Here is a 15,688-nt window from a genome sequence, read left to right on the forward strand (position 1 = left end):
TCTTGCCACTTTAAAATTTGGTATCTGATTTGTTCATGTATTTGCTTCTGTTGTTTGTATGCTCCTAATGGTGCATTTTATTTGCATTTATAAAGAGTGTATTTCTTAGCAGTTACAGCAATCTGCATTAAAATTTGTTCTTAATAATTTTAAAAGCTCTTACTAATAATCTGAATTTTTATTTGCTATGTATACAACCAAAATGTCATTTTCTGAAATCATAAGCAAGCATTATCTTTATATTGTAGGTTGCCTTTGCTATATGAATAATATAATCTTTATTCATCTTGCCACTTTAAAATTTGGTATCTGATTTGTTCATGTATTTGCTTCTGTTGTTTGTATGCTCCTAATGGTGCATTTTATTTGCATTTATAAAGAGTGTATTTCTTAGCAGTTACAGCAATCTGCATTAAAATTTGTTCTTAATAATTTTAAAAGCTCTTACTAATAATCTGAATTTTTATTTGCTATGTATACAACCAAAATGTCATTTTCTGAAATCATAAGCAAGCATTATCTTTATATTGTAGGTTGCCTTTGCTGCAACAGATTCAGTTACTGGACTGAAGCTTATTGAAGCAGGTGTCCACAAAGAGCATTTGGCACTATTAGCTGTTCCAATGGTTCCGCTTCAAATATTGCTTCCGCTTTTAATTAGCCGATATACAGCGGGACCTAAACCACTTTCTGTCTTTTTGACTACTTATCCATTTAGGTACATTTAAGGAATATGTTAACCAAATTTAGTTTTTATTTTTATATTTTAAAACTTTTATTTGTTTACAGTTTAAATTTATTTCATAAGAAAATATTTATTTTTTTAAATTTTTTTTAAAGGTTGATGTTTGGTCTGTTGTTTGCCTTTTTGGTATGGTGGACACATCAAGTTAAACTTGAAACAGGAGATTTTCCTGTGTACTATTATGCAGTTATCATTATAAGTTATGCCTTACATCAGGTAAATATTGATCTGATATTTATGATATGAAATTATTGTTGTGAATTTGGTGTGTGTGTGTTTTATTATTATTATTATTATTATTATTTATAAAGGAAATGGACTACAGGCATAGCTTGCATTATTATAGGTTTAGGTTCCTTTCATTCCAATAAAGTAAATATAATAAAAAATAATGCGTGTACTTTCTTATTTTTAAATGCATGTAGAAGTTATGCAGACTGTTCTTTTAAAAATGCACCACTTTTTTAAGAGTGTATAATTTTGTGCATATTTATTTGTAGTAATCAGTAAGTCTCTGGTTATTGCGGAGGTTCCCAGAATGTGCACTGGGGCACTGTGGAGTATGGGGGGGGGGGGGTCATTGCAAGATACTCCTAGCCTTGTTTCAGAGAGAGACAATACATGCGTTGAATACTTGGTCGTATTTTTCATTAATAATATTTTTATTCATTTTTTTCATTATTTTATTTTATTTCTGAAAATAATAGTTTCTTAAGTTTTTCTCAAAATTTATATTTTAATTGTTCATTTGATTCCATTTAAATTGTATTTTTAACAGTTTTATTTTTCCTTTTAATCTAATAAAATTCTTGTTCTCAATTTTAATTTTTAAAGTGCCTCATTATTCTATCACTTAGTTCTTTCAATTTGCAATAATTCTGTGTTGTTATGTCAGATTTATGCTCAATTATTCTTGTACATTCTGTTACTTCCTGTCATAAGATAGTTGTGGCTTCTCAGTGTTGGCATTTCTTTTTTCCACTCAGGACTGCCAGTATCAAACTTACAAATGAGTGGGGGACATCGTACAGCCTCCAGATGTGTTGTCTGTTTAAAAAATATTTGTACACAAAATATTCTTCCATGTAAATGTCTGTTTAAAGAATCTAACTTCTTCAAGAAATTCCAACTAAAAAAATTTTTTAGTTGGAAGTTGCCACATTTACAAAAGCAAAGCAATGCATTCACTAAACATGTGTAAATTCTGAGTAATGCACTGCTAGCATCTTTTAAGGTAATTCACAGAGTGATGAAGTCCAAGAAACCACATAGTATTGCAAAAGAGCTTATTATACTGGCTGCTGTCAATAATATTATGGCTGGAAACCTTATTTTTAAGCTATCACTATCCAACACTATTAGTCGAAAAATTCAATGATCAGCTGATAGAGAAAATGAAAGGAAATGAATTTGGTCTGCAACGTGATGAGGCTAATGAGAGTAACAATGATAGAAATCTTATGCATTATGTAGGCTTCCTGTGTGGTAATATTATTATTGTTAAAATCTTCTATTTTGTAAGAGCATCATTGGAATGCAAAGGCTTAAGACTTGTTTGAAATGCTTGATGAGTTTATGGTGGAAAGTGATTTAAATTGAAAAAAGTGCATCAGTGTATGTACTGATGATGCTTGATCAATGTTCAAGCACTCTGAAGGACTGCAGACATATTTGCAGCAAAACATCACATGCTGTGTGGACCCATTGAATTATTTGCAGAGAAGCATTTGCATTGAAGTTGCTTAGTTCTGAGTTAAATTTGGCATTAGAATGTGTCATAGACATAGTAAACTACATAAAAATTAGACCAAGCAAGTAAACAAAATGTTTCAAAATCTATGCCAGGACATGGAAGATCAAGATCATAGCTTTCATACAAGGTATCAACTACTCTGAGTTTAAACCAATAAAATCAGTTAAGGCTGAAGGCCGCTCACTTGTACTTTATTAACTCAGGGGTGCATTGGCACCGCGCCCACAGGCGAAAAATGTTTGAGGAGGCAAGTCTTGAGGGAAGGCATTCTTGATAGATAAAATTAAATCAAAATTCGGTCATAGCAATTAATAGCATTAAGTCGTAACATCATTGAGTAGGTGCTGGGAGCAGTTTATCATACTATGCACATGGACTTCGTTGACTGAAAAGAGCAGGGATGCGTGAGAGTAGCTAAGATAGATCATGTGACTAAAAGTTGCGATCTGATTTGCATAGCTTAAAAAAAAGTAGTTCATTAAAAATAATATGTGAGAGTCAGTAATCCATTTAAAATAAATTAATAAGCAACTTAGTCTCTATTAAGAAGCACTTCTTGGAAATATAAGTAGTAACAAGTTGAAAATAACTTGAGAAACTTGCAAATTAGTAAAACATTCTAAAGTAGGCGTGTTGGTCACGTAAACCAATCAAAGGTGAGATAAATTTAGTGCAGAGTCAGTTAAAGGATTCACTGATACAATATGAAACACATTTTAAGGAAAATAATTCAAAGTCCTAATCAGCTAACAACAGTCTTTAATGTTCACAAAATAGTCCGATGCTTTGCCATATGCAAATAAAATGAAAACACTAATATAAAACACATTTCACAACACTAATACGATTCTTGATTAAATATGGATAAATACAAGTAACTGTAGGAGAATTGAAACTATTTACATAGTATTTACAATATTTACATATTCACCACTTTGGATTGTGGTGAATAGAACATGGTCATCACGCATCCCTGCTCTTTTCAGTCAACGAAGTCCATGTGCATAGTATGATAAACTGCTCCCAGCACCTACTCAATGATGTTACGACTTAATGCTATTAATTGCTATGACCGAATTTTGATTTAATTTTATCTATCAAGAATGCCTTCCCTCAAGACTTGCCTCCTCAAACATTTTTCGCCTGTGGGCGCGGTGCCAATGCACCCCTGAGTTAATAAAGTACAAGTGAGCGGCCTTCAGCCTTAACTGATTTTATTGGTTTAAACTCAGAGTAGTTGATACCTTGTATGAAAGCTATGATCTTGATCTTCCATGTCCTGGCATAGATTTTGAAACATTTTGTTTACTTGCTTGGTCTAATTTTTATGTAGTTTACTATGTCTATGACACATTCTAATGCCAAATTTAACTCAGAACTAAGCAACTTCAATGCAAATGCTTCTCTGAAAATAATTCAATGGGTCCACACAGCATGTGATGTTTTCCTCTGCATGGTCATAGTTAGCTAGGTTTTTTATTGTGTTGTGTGGCAAATTGATGATACTATTGAAGAATTTATAGGAATAAATCAGAATTTGTTCTTGTATTTCTGGAATTTTTAAATCGTGATAAAGTTGAATATTTCTAATGAACCAGCATGCATTGGTCATATCATGTAGAATCTTACTCTGCATTATGCTTAATTTTTTTTCTGTAAGTCTTGCAAGCTGTGCCCCAAGTACGCACAACGTAGAGAAGTATTGGGCGAATTAAAGTCGAATACAGGGTTCGTTTAGACCATAAATTTAACTTAGAATTCCTTCCAAGGAGTCGATATAGAGCCATAAATGCGGCATTGGCTTTGATGGTAACATAATTGATATGTTCTAAGAAAGTGAGCTGTGAGTCGATATAAACTTTTAAGTACTTATAAGAGCTTGCAGTGAGTATGAGCACACCGTCTACCCTGATGTCTATATTAACGTGGAAGTATTTTCTTTACTTTCTGTGCTATACGATACAACACTTTGCTGGATTAAGGTTGATCTTTCATCTTTTACACCATCTTTCGATAATGTTAACTTGATTTTTGAGTTTATCAATAGCATGCTGTGGGTTTAAGGAATTAGTTAACGCAACCGTCCCATCAGCGTACTTAAGTATTCTTGCATTTGGGGGTTTAGGCATATCACTTGCATAAAGATTAAAGTTTGCGTTAGAAATCACGGAGCCTTTTGGAAGTACTCTAAAGATATTTTTGCGATTTGACAGGGTGTCTCCGCAGCAAACCTGAAAAGTATGTTCTTCTAATTAGGAAATCATTAGTTTCAAGAAGTTGTTATGTGGATTAAGTTTAGATAATTTGTAGTTAAGACTAGCATGCCACACTCGATCAAAAGCTTTTTCAAATCGAGGTAGCATGCTGCAACTCCATTTTCCTTCTGAAATTCTAAGGCGATGAACTCTATCAAGTTTAAAATTTGATGAGTGGTGGAATGAGCTCTTTTAAAACAAAATTGTTGATCATTGGTATTATTCAATTTTTCATTATAGGTGTTTAGTCTTGAGGCAATGATACATTCGAAGACTTTACTGATAACAGGGAGCAGACTAATAGGGCGATAACTCTGAAACATCACTAGGGTTTTTCCGTGGCTTCAGTAACATGATAGCGATTGAATGCTTCAAATTTCTTGCGAAATGGATGAGTCAGATGTAGGAATTAAAAATATGGCATAGGAGCACAATACAGTTCTTGGGTAGGGCCTGCAGGGTTTCATTATTTATTTTGTCAAAGCCACGCGCCTTCTTTTTCTTAAGCTTCTTTATAATATCGTGCATTTCTCTGGGAAAGGTAAAATTTATAACGTCTCTTGTTCTTCTTAATTTAATTTCTTCAAGTTCATTATTAATCATGTAATCAAATGGGGCTATCTTTGGAGTGCTGTTCTAAAACTTTTTCTAAACTTTCAGCTATTATTTCTGCGATTTCTTGCTCGGAATTATGAGTGTTACCCCTGTGCGTAGGGTGTAGGCGATTTGAATATTTTGAGTGAATAGAACTTGCAATTTTCCAGACAGTGTTAGGTTGAAAATCTATATTCTCAGACAGGGAGTACCATTTATTTTAGCGATAATTAATTACTTCTTTGGAGATTTTCCTGTTTAGATAGTTTACATGGGTCTTTTCGCTTGGATCTCTTGTTAGTTGCCAATATTTTCTGCTCCTATTTCTTTCTTGAATTAGACCCAAAATATGTTTAGGGAGTTCCTGATGAGTAACATTTTTCTGGACATAATGATGCTGTAGCCATTGCTCTTTGGATTTTATTGTTTTAAGTTTTTTAATTTCCTGTTCGATATCCTCAGTGTTCTGGGTCAGGACTGCTAGGAAAGCTGAGAAGTTCATTTTTATAGATTTTCCAGTTGACTTTAATCTTTGGTCTGACGAGGGGTGGGTAAAACCCATAAAAGTCAAATTTGACTGGATAGTGATCTGAAGATAGTTCCTTCACAACTTTATGGTAAGGAGTCGAGTAGATATTTTTAAGTATGAGAATATCAAGGATATCTGCCCTCCCATCATAGTGATATCTTGTAGGGATTTCCGGGCTATGATTCTAATATTACTATTAATAGCATAATTGTTGACTATTGTACCATTACGATTATTAGCATTACAGTTCCAGCTAGTGTTTTTGGCATTTAGATCCCTGGCAATGAGGGTCGGAAAATTGAAGTTAGTGAGATTGTCTAAGTCAGTGCTGCTTAAGCTATTTTGAGGAGGATTATATGCTGATATAAAGAGAAAAGGATAATTAAATCCAGTATAAATTAAGGCTCCGGTGTTCTCCACTCTTCCTGTATCTGGGATGTTGATACCTGTAAATTTAATGTTATTTTTAATCAGTATGGCGGTGCCGCCTCTGCTGTTATGAGTGTGATCATTTCTGAGAATATTATACCCTTGAATTTTGAATTTTTAATTTGGATAGAGATGGGTCTCATTTATCATCATAACTTCAATATCATGCTTCTTTAAATAATTATAAATTATACAACAGTTTTAATTATGAAGCAGTTATCATTAGGTTCTAGAAATGTAATAAATCCAGAGTTTGATTACCTATACCATGATAGCCTAATCAAGGATATGTACCAAAATTTAAAAAAAAAAAAAAAAAAAAAAAAAAAAAAAAAAAAAAAAAAAATGGTAAATGAACTAAATGGAAAAGTTTAAAACTTCCATAAATCAACTTGGAAAAATTTAAACATTTTATTTTTCATTATTTAAAATTCTTAGAAATTATTGCATCTTAAATGATGTATCTATTGGAATTTTACCTGAAGACTACCGGTATATGCTAACATAAATACTTAAAAATGATAAAATATTAGCAGATAATATGCAGTTTATTAAGTTTGAATGTTCAGGTGGATTCTTTGTACTTTGTTCAGGTGGATTCTTTGTACCCCACCCCCCCATGAAAAGTCAGCAATGAATACTGATGAATTTTTAAAAACATTCATTGGCTATCTTTATGCCTCATAGATATTGTTTTGTTCATAAGTAACAACAAAAAGAAATATTTTTTATGCAGAAACAAAAATCTATATGGCCCATATTTAGAAAAATACAGGATACTGTCAGCAAAATATCTGCTAAATATAAATCATTTAAATCGGTTTGCTGCTCACACATATATTTTTGAAAATGTGCCAAGAGGTGGAGTTCTACAGAATATTGAAATTTTCATGTAGATAATCAGAAAGTAATGATTTTTTTTATATCTTTTCCAAATACCTATATTATTTACAAAAAGTCTTTATTATGACAAATATAAGAAGTAGAATGGATGCAAGTACAGAATAATGCTTAAATAATATTAAATTAATATCAAAACATTCTTCATAACAACAAATCACTCTCCAGGTAAAACTCCAATAGATGGAATTCAAATTTAAATAATTCCTTCAATAACTTTTTTGAATTTAAAAACATGAAAAATAAAATACTTGCTTAAATATCTCTATGTTTTGATACTTTAGCACAAGAAATAAATTGCTAAATATGGTTTCCAATACTGAATTGTAAGTCTTTGCCTACAAGGGAGGAAGAAGCTGTATTATCTTTTCAAGAAAAAGACATTTTGTTTACTAATGCAAATTGTGCAAAACTCATGAAATGGAGCTTTATTTTGCTGACGGCATTTGATTACAGTGTAACATTTCTGTTTATTGTAGCAAAAAATATTATTTATAAATAAAAATGGTTTGAATCATAAAGATTGAGTTTTTAACATCTCTGAGATTCACTAATGGTTGGAGTGAATTCTAAATAATATTCAAAGTTTTGAGCCACATAATTGAAATAAGGAAAATAGTAGCTTTTTTGTAATTATGTGTTAAATGTGGATTTGTATAGCTACAAAGAAAGCTTTTGCAAATGGCATGCAGCCCACTCTTCCTTCACAGGGTTAGGTCTGTCAGCAGAAACAAGATACTGGCCTGCTAATGAAATATGGCTGCTGCTGACTGGGACTTGTCTGTGATTGTTTTCCTACACACTCTATTGTAAAGCTCTTTCTTGATGGAGGACCCCCTTCCTGTGGAACATGTTTGTTAATTTGCTTGTCCCTAGAGCCCCCTCATCTTCTTAGGGCAAGGCTGGCAATCGAAGATTTTGTCAGCAGTACCCCATGATGTTACTACGTCCTGCAGATATGTAATAAAAATTTAAAAACAAGTTTTTGGTACACCTCTGTACTCAAGCATGGTATCAAATGACATGATGAATGAATTTGACATCATAATTTTCTTAAAAAGCTTTCTTGCATTAGATTGACATGTGGTACGTTTTAGCACTATCTCTTGTCAGTATAATTATGTGTAATCTGAGTCATGATTTATGAATCATCAATAATCACATCTTGTTTAATATGACCTTATAAGCAAATATTAGATCAAAATTGTTAGGTTAAACATTATCAAATCTGTTTTATTATTGCATCATTTCCATATAAATAGCACAATTTTCTTTAAATATGTGTGTAGTTCTGTTTTGATAACTGAAAACTTTTGCTGTTTCAAATAGCCTAAATCACATCTCTTTTCATTCTTCATTTTTTCATGATTATTATTTCTGATCTGCTATTACTATTAATTTTTATCTCTATTTGCTATGATTAATCACATTAACACAGCATATTATAAAACTGAAAGAATTTATATTCCAGTTTAAAATTACATTAGATATATCTAAACTCAGTATTTTGTTTAAGGTCATGTATTTTTAATGGTTTGATTTGTATATTTTTAGGTTACTGTATATAGTATTTTTGTAGCACTGATGGCTTTTTTTGCAAAAGTGAGTGATCCATCCATTGGTGGAACTTATATGACATTGTTGAATACAATCTGCAACCTTGGAGGAAATTGGCCCAGTACATTAGCCTTATGGATGGTTGATCCTCTTAGTACAAAGAAATGTGAAAACTCATTATACAGCTGTGATACTAAAGAATTAGCTTCAGTAAGTTATCAGTTATGTAAAAATTCTTATGTAGCTAAAATTTATTTATTTGTAAAAGCAAAATAAAAACTATCAACAGATGAACGAAGATGGCAGAATAAAGAGTTCTGAGATAAAGATGAATAATAATCTGTAAAATTAGGTATTTGCCATTACTTTCATGTGAAAGGTCTTAATGATTTTAATGGTTTTCCCATCTTCAAATACCAAACGGCAGATGATCATATTATCTCAAAATACATTGAAACGTTTTTAAATTAAGGTACTCTTCTGTTATCAGGACCAGGTTCATAAATGTATGTATGTATGCATGTATATATGGATGTATGTGTTCATGTATGCATGTATATATGTATATACATATGTGCATGTGGACACACATATATATATGCACATAGACACATGCACATGTGTGTACATACATACATTCTTGAATCTGGATCCAATAAAAAAGAAGAGAACTGAAATTAATAAATTTTACGTATTTCATATTAGTATGCAGCTATTAAGAAAATAGTTTTATTATTTAAAAATCGTAATCATTAAAAATTGTGATATTTAAATAATACATTATGTATAATTGTTTTAATTCATTAAACTGTAAGTCTTTGAATATTTTAGTTTTATCCATAACTAATATTTTTATCAAGTCAACATTTAATGTTTTAAGTATTTATTTCCAAGCCTGTACCTTCAACAACAGTTAAAATTTCAATAGCTTTTCAGGAATTGGTCAAGAGTTAAAATTGCTAAATTTGATTAAAAAATTACTCTTGTTACTTTTTTCTTTTTTGTTAACTTATTTATACTATTGAGGAATTTTATGGAATGCGTTAATATTAAAATTCATTCTTATAATTTGATTCATAATTAACTAAAAACTTGGTGAAATAAAGTGTACATATATTATTTCTGTTGATATAAGCTATGTATTTATCATTTTATTTTTACTTTTAGTGTTTAATCTGTATTTTTTTATTATATGTAGTAAGTTGTGTTTTTATTGTTGTGTGAAATTGGGAGCTGAAAATTTCCATTAATGGTACTTGCTTTCTTATTTTATGCCACTTCAGCTTAAAGCATATTTCATAAGCATTTTATATTTTTGTAAAATAGAAAGGCTTTGTCACTTAATATCAGTACATTGACATGTGTAAATTTATGTAATCATATAAAAAAATTTGTCTAGTACATTGACATGTGTAAATTTATGTAATCATATAAAAAAATTTGTCTAATGTGTTCTTGAAAGAATTTGCTTGTGTCTTCCTGTAATAGGGTTTCCTAATCCAAATACAAAACATTTGCTTGAGTGTTTTTGTATTTAAAGTTTTAAATTTGTTTCTGTTATTAAAATGTCCTAATTTTTCCTATACAATTTATTGAAGATAAAATTAATTTTGGGTCCTTGATTTTAACTGATGTAACTTTATTTTTCTTTCAGAAATGTACTGAAGCTGGTCATAAATGTATTACTGTGATAGACGGCTATTACATAGAAACAGTTATTTGTTTCATAATAGGACTTTTATGGTTAAGGTGGGGTCGAAGCACCATTCGTAGATTACAACATTTACCATTATCTGCATGGAAATGCCCTAGGTAAACGTTTTTCTTATATTTATTGTCTAGAAATATTTTGGTCTTTAATTTTATAAATTAAATAATTAATTTTTCTTATATTTATTATCTGGAAGTATTTTGGTCTTTGATTTTATAAATTAAATAATTTATAAAATTAATTATTTAATTTTTATAAATTTTATTATGTATTAATTCACATCTTGCACCATATTCCCTCTATTATATTAAAACTAATGACTTTCGAAACTTGTATGGAAAATGACTTGTGTTTGTTGCATATAACCCTTATTTCCTTTTCGCCATACATTGTAAATCATTGTTAGATGCTGTTAGGTACCAGCTCTCTGTTTTTCATAGCATTTCTTGGTTTTAAAATTTTAACCTACTAATTCTCTGTTACTGACATGGTTTTGTCTTTTCACCCCTAAAACTGCAAGTGAAAAGCTAAAAATGAAACTAGGGATAGTGACACTGATAAACTGCGAACAGAATTCTGCGAATTGCACACTAAAGTGTATATTGCTTTTCATTCTACTAACTATAGGCTTAAGTTACAATCAATACTACTATCACTTCACTTAATGCTATCATAATTGATATGAACTTATTCCAATATGCTGTAATAGGGCTTCAGCCCAGGAACCTGTTTCTTCTGACCTGACCTTAGTCCAGATAAGGAAAGAAACTAAAAAATCTCTCTCATGAAATTCTTCAAGAAAAATGCATTGCTAAACAGTTTGTTTTTATCTCAAATGACCATAGCAAAAGAAAAAGAAAAGATCCTAGGCTTCAATATCAATTTTGACTATTCTTTACAGTAATGCTTAGATATAAGTGAGTGAGGAAAATAACGATAGAATGTTGATCAACTGTAATGTACTGTAGACATTTATATAGGTTCAGCATGTGTTTAATTAGTTGATATTTTTATTTAATTTTGTATTACATCACTAAATGGTACATTACTAAGTTTGTTAGTTTATTTCCACATTCGTATGTGCATTAGATACTAATTTTATTTTCATCGCATTTAAAAGTACTTTATTAAAATAAAGCTTTCGTCCTATTTCTGGTTTTTGTCATAATAAAAGTTTAAGAAAATTATAAAATAAAATTAGCCCTCCCCCCCCCAAAAAAAAACTATGCTTAGATTATCTAACTAAATTTTAGCACATTTTATTTCTGGATTTCACTTTTATGCTGCAGAAAAGGACTGCTAACCCTACGGTTAAAACATTTTCTTCACAGCATTATTGTCCTCCTAGCGATCTAATGCTGCTGCGCCCCTCCGCAAGATAGCCAGCAGAACAGACTGCTGCAAACATATGAAGAATAAGAAGTTCACCAGGCTATTTACTGCAATGCATAAATCCTCGTAGGCTACATGGTCTTGTTCTAATCACCGACTAAGTGAAATCACTGATGGTCCTGTGTTCAGATAGAGATTAAATTTAAGACTTAACAAGCACAGTTACAATATTACAATTTAAGATGCTTGAGGCTGCATTACAGATATATGATTTAACATTTAGAATACTTATCATATATTATACCCCTTTCAGGCTAACTTCACAGAGCGCTATTGAACAATGCATTGAAGGTGATATTAGAATTAGTACTTGCTCTGTTAAATGGAGCAATTATGATATTAGAATTGAACAAGGTAATAATCATAATACAATTGAAGCAAAGATTGAATTCTGTTGTTACAATAGGCAGCAAACCGAAACAAGGATTATACATAGATGCAGTGTGTATATAAATGCAGTACAATTGAACACACACACACACACACACAAAAAAAAAAAAAAAAAAAAAAGAGCATGTATGCAGGTACTATTAAATTAAGTGTTTATGCTACTAATGAAACTTTTGGTAATGAGACCTACTGTTGTGCTTCTGCTTTGCAGAGTGTCATTACCTAGTATTACAAATCATAGAGACTTATGTTGTTCTGAGACAAAGGTGTGCATAGCTGTTGGTTAATTTCTGATCGAGCAAGATGCCGAGTGCTAGGTTGCCCTGTTGTGCCCACTTACAGCTGAGTTTTTTGTTGCACAGTACGTAATAAATTTTCTCAGCTTTACTTTGGCTATGTTGCTCTTAATCATATTTTTGCCCATTGGGCCCAAAATTGCTGGCTTGGTTTCTTTTGATGAAGATGAGCAGTGTCGGGGCAAAAGAAGCGATAGTGATCTGGGTCACCCACTTCTCCACAGCTACAGGTATCTGTTTCTCTTAGGAAGCGATGTAGATAAGATTCAAAAGGATCATGGCCTGTGAAGTAGTGGGTTAATTCACCAATATTGACTCAGAGTGCTTCCCCCACTTTTGGAAGAAATTCATATGTTCTTATGCTTGTTGTTGCTGTTTCCCACCTCTGTTGCCACTGTGCAATGGTCTCTTTTAATTTGGGAGATTGGAAGTTTCACTGAATGTTCAAGTAGACTTGCATCATTTGCTGCCGACTTTGCTGCTCTGTCTGATTCTTCATTGCCTTGGATCCCAATGTGGGCCAGGACCCAATAAAGACTCGGATGGGCTGCTTGTGGCTGCTGAAGGAGCAGACAGCGAAGTTCCTTTACTTGTGGACTCTGAACTAAAAATGGCTATTTTTCTGTCTGAATTATTTCTCACATATACTAAGGCTGCCATTAATCCAGCTAATTCAGCCTTATGCACTGAGTTAGATTCATTCAGTCATCTTCTCCACTCATGCAAGATCACCCTTCCTTTATAGCACAGAAGGCGCTTCCTGTATCTTTTGAGGTCTTGGATCCATCTGTGTACAGTGAGAGTGCCACACTACATGAAGCCAAGTAATTAAAAAAGATGTCAGCACTCGGATCAATGTCCGCAGGGTGACCCAATAGCTTCGACCTGTGTTTTTCATAATCCCTAGCAAAGTAGGTTTTTTGTCAAAGTGTACCATCCTCTTCAAGGCAGTGCACTCTTGAAATTAATGACTCTCTTTCTGCAATTAGGTCTAGCGGCAGGAGTCTGCTAGAACCTGGAGTGCCATGGTTGGCATAGTTCTATATCCCTTGCAGATCAATAGCAGCTGCATTCCCTGCATGTTTAGAAGTGTCTTTCTCATACTTTTTAGTATCTAGAATTTTGCATTTCAAAGTAAACTTAAATTCAATTCTTGAAATTGCATCATGGCAAAGTGCAAAAAACAACTAGTCTTCACATGAAAATCTCCCAGTTTTTCATAGTTCACAGTTGATATTTACATTCACAGCAGAAATATTTATCTTTGGCCTAGCAAAATACTTAAGAGTACATTAAAAACTTCAAAATTTTTCTTTCTTTAAAATACAACTGAATATTTTAGAAATTATAAAATAGAAGATAGCATTTCAGGAGTTAGCATTTTGCTAAATCTCTATAAAACAGGATTTCACATTCTGTAGTCCTTGAAGCCTGCTTGTATGGTCTTCCTAGGTTTTCAAAAAAGACAAAAAATAGAATTCAAATTAACTGTGTTTAGTGCACTATTGCTGGAAATATCAGACTTTGGAAATTGCACACAGCAATTATCTATCATGTTTTTCTACAAAGATTGGACATTTTATTAAATTTACTGATCTTTACCCTACCTACAGATTTTCCTTTCAATCTTAGCAACAAAAGAGGGATTTAAAACATGAAGACTAATGCTTCTCTTACCAGCATATATCCAAACATAGAACAGTTATGCTAGAATCAGCAGACTCATTCATCTAATTAATGTGTATTCTGATAATGCTTTCACTGCTGGTCATGTGAGGTTGTATCGATAAACAACGCTGTGTCATAGAAATAGATTGTACCCATATGCCAACTTACTTATTATACAAAATGTGATTTAATAGAGGTAATAAAAGATTATTATGTTTACCACATTGGTTACTAAGCCTTTAAGCATAGAATTTTATGACTAAGTGGCAGCACCTGATCAGTGCTAGAGATAAAATTATTTCTTCAATGCCGCGTTGCGGGCTGGCACGAGGCATTTAAAAATGAATCAAAATAAGTAACAATATGCATTATTTATATATAAAACTATATCACAAACAAATATACATATTACAAATGTTACAATGATATTGTTGCAAACTATATATTTGAATCTTATTTGTGTATGATCTTTGCATGAAATGAAACGTCGCGGCGCGCAATGAACTGGAAGTTGATCTGTAATCAATATCCTTATCTTCAGGGCAGATGTTTTTATTTTATTCGGCTTATAATTCCTTACTAAATGTAGTATTTCATCTCGATGTACTCAGTCTTTGATATGATTTAAATCAAGTTCCCCGTCATTATAAATATCAGGAATACACATCAAATAGTTTTCTGGGTGCAATTTTCTAATTTCGACTATGTGTAATGTATGCTTCACGCATGCACGCGTTGAAAGAAATGTTTAATAAAGTAAACAAATAAATATTAAGGTTTTTTTTTTTTTTTTTTTTTTTTTTTTTTTTGTAAATTTTGATACCCTTTAGATCACAATTGCTCTTTATTTCATAAACTACGATTTCGTATTTTTAATTGCATAATTTCTGTATGCCATCTTACCAGATTTAAACTGATGTTCTATAATCCGGAAAAATTGATAATCTAGAATCACCGAAGTCCTGACGAGTCCGGATTATAAAAGTCTTTAATCCGTATACGTATGCAATCCTTCACTCATCCAACACTCCCACCGCTTTCGGACTTCAGCTTTGAAGGATTTATTACCTGACAAATCTAATGGTTGTAAGATTTTTGTCAAACCACCAGGAATTATTGCTACGGTCGTAGACAATTTTTGATATCTGGTTTTCACTGACTCAAGTAAATTAGCACGCATGGAATCCATTATCAATAAGCCTTTTGGTTGGAATAAAGATCCCTTTTGACACTGCCAAACTTTTTGTAGCCACACATGCATGATTGTTTTGCACATCCAGCCATTCTCATTTGCACAAATAATTACGTCATTAGGAAAATCTCCCTTCGGAATAGTTTTTCATTTAAAAATTATCATCAGCTTTAGCTTGTCTCCATTTGCAGCACAAGCTAACACACATGTAAATGACGTTCTTTCATGCCCTGTCATAAGCACAGATACAGTTTTTGCACCAGTTTCATCAACAGTT

The 15,688-nt window shown here is 32.0% G+C and overlaps 1 protein-coding gene across 4 annotated transcripts in view; it reads left to right on the forward strand.

Annotated features, from left to right (window-relative positions):
* The window catches only part of LOC118183611 (acetyl-coenzyme A transporter 1), a 43,392-nt gene that overhangs the window by 19,716 nt on the left and 7,988 nt on the right, over positions 1–15,688 (forward strand). For all 4 annotated transcript variants that reach the window (XR_004757263.1, XM_035353204.1, XM_035353202.1 and 1 more), the window contains exons 5-8: positions 534–718; positions 841–961; positions 8,760–8,972; positions 10,417–10,574. Coding sequence is in view for 3 of the 4 variants with exons in the window: in XM_035353204.1 (XP_035209095.1) it covers positions 534–718; positions 841–961; positions 8,760–8,972; positions 10,417–10,574 (677 nt within the window). In the remaining variant the exon portion in view is untranslated. The remainder of the gene's footprint in view (positions 1–533; positions 719–840; positions 962–8,759; positions 8,973–10,416; positions 10,575–15,688) is intronic.

This window comes from Stegodyphus dumicola, chromosome 4 (genome assembly GCF_044657685.1).
Source record: "Stegodyphus dumicola isolate Sdum_Otavi_A_Nest chromosome 4, ASM4465768v1".
NCBI classification, from domain to species: Eukaryota; Metazoa; Arthropoda; class Arachnida; order Araneae; family Eresidae; genus Stegodyphus; species Stegodyphus dumicola.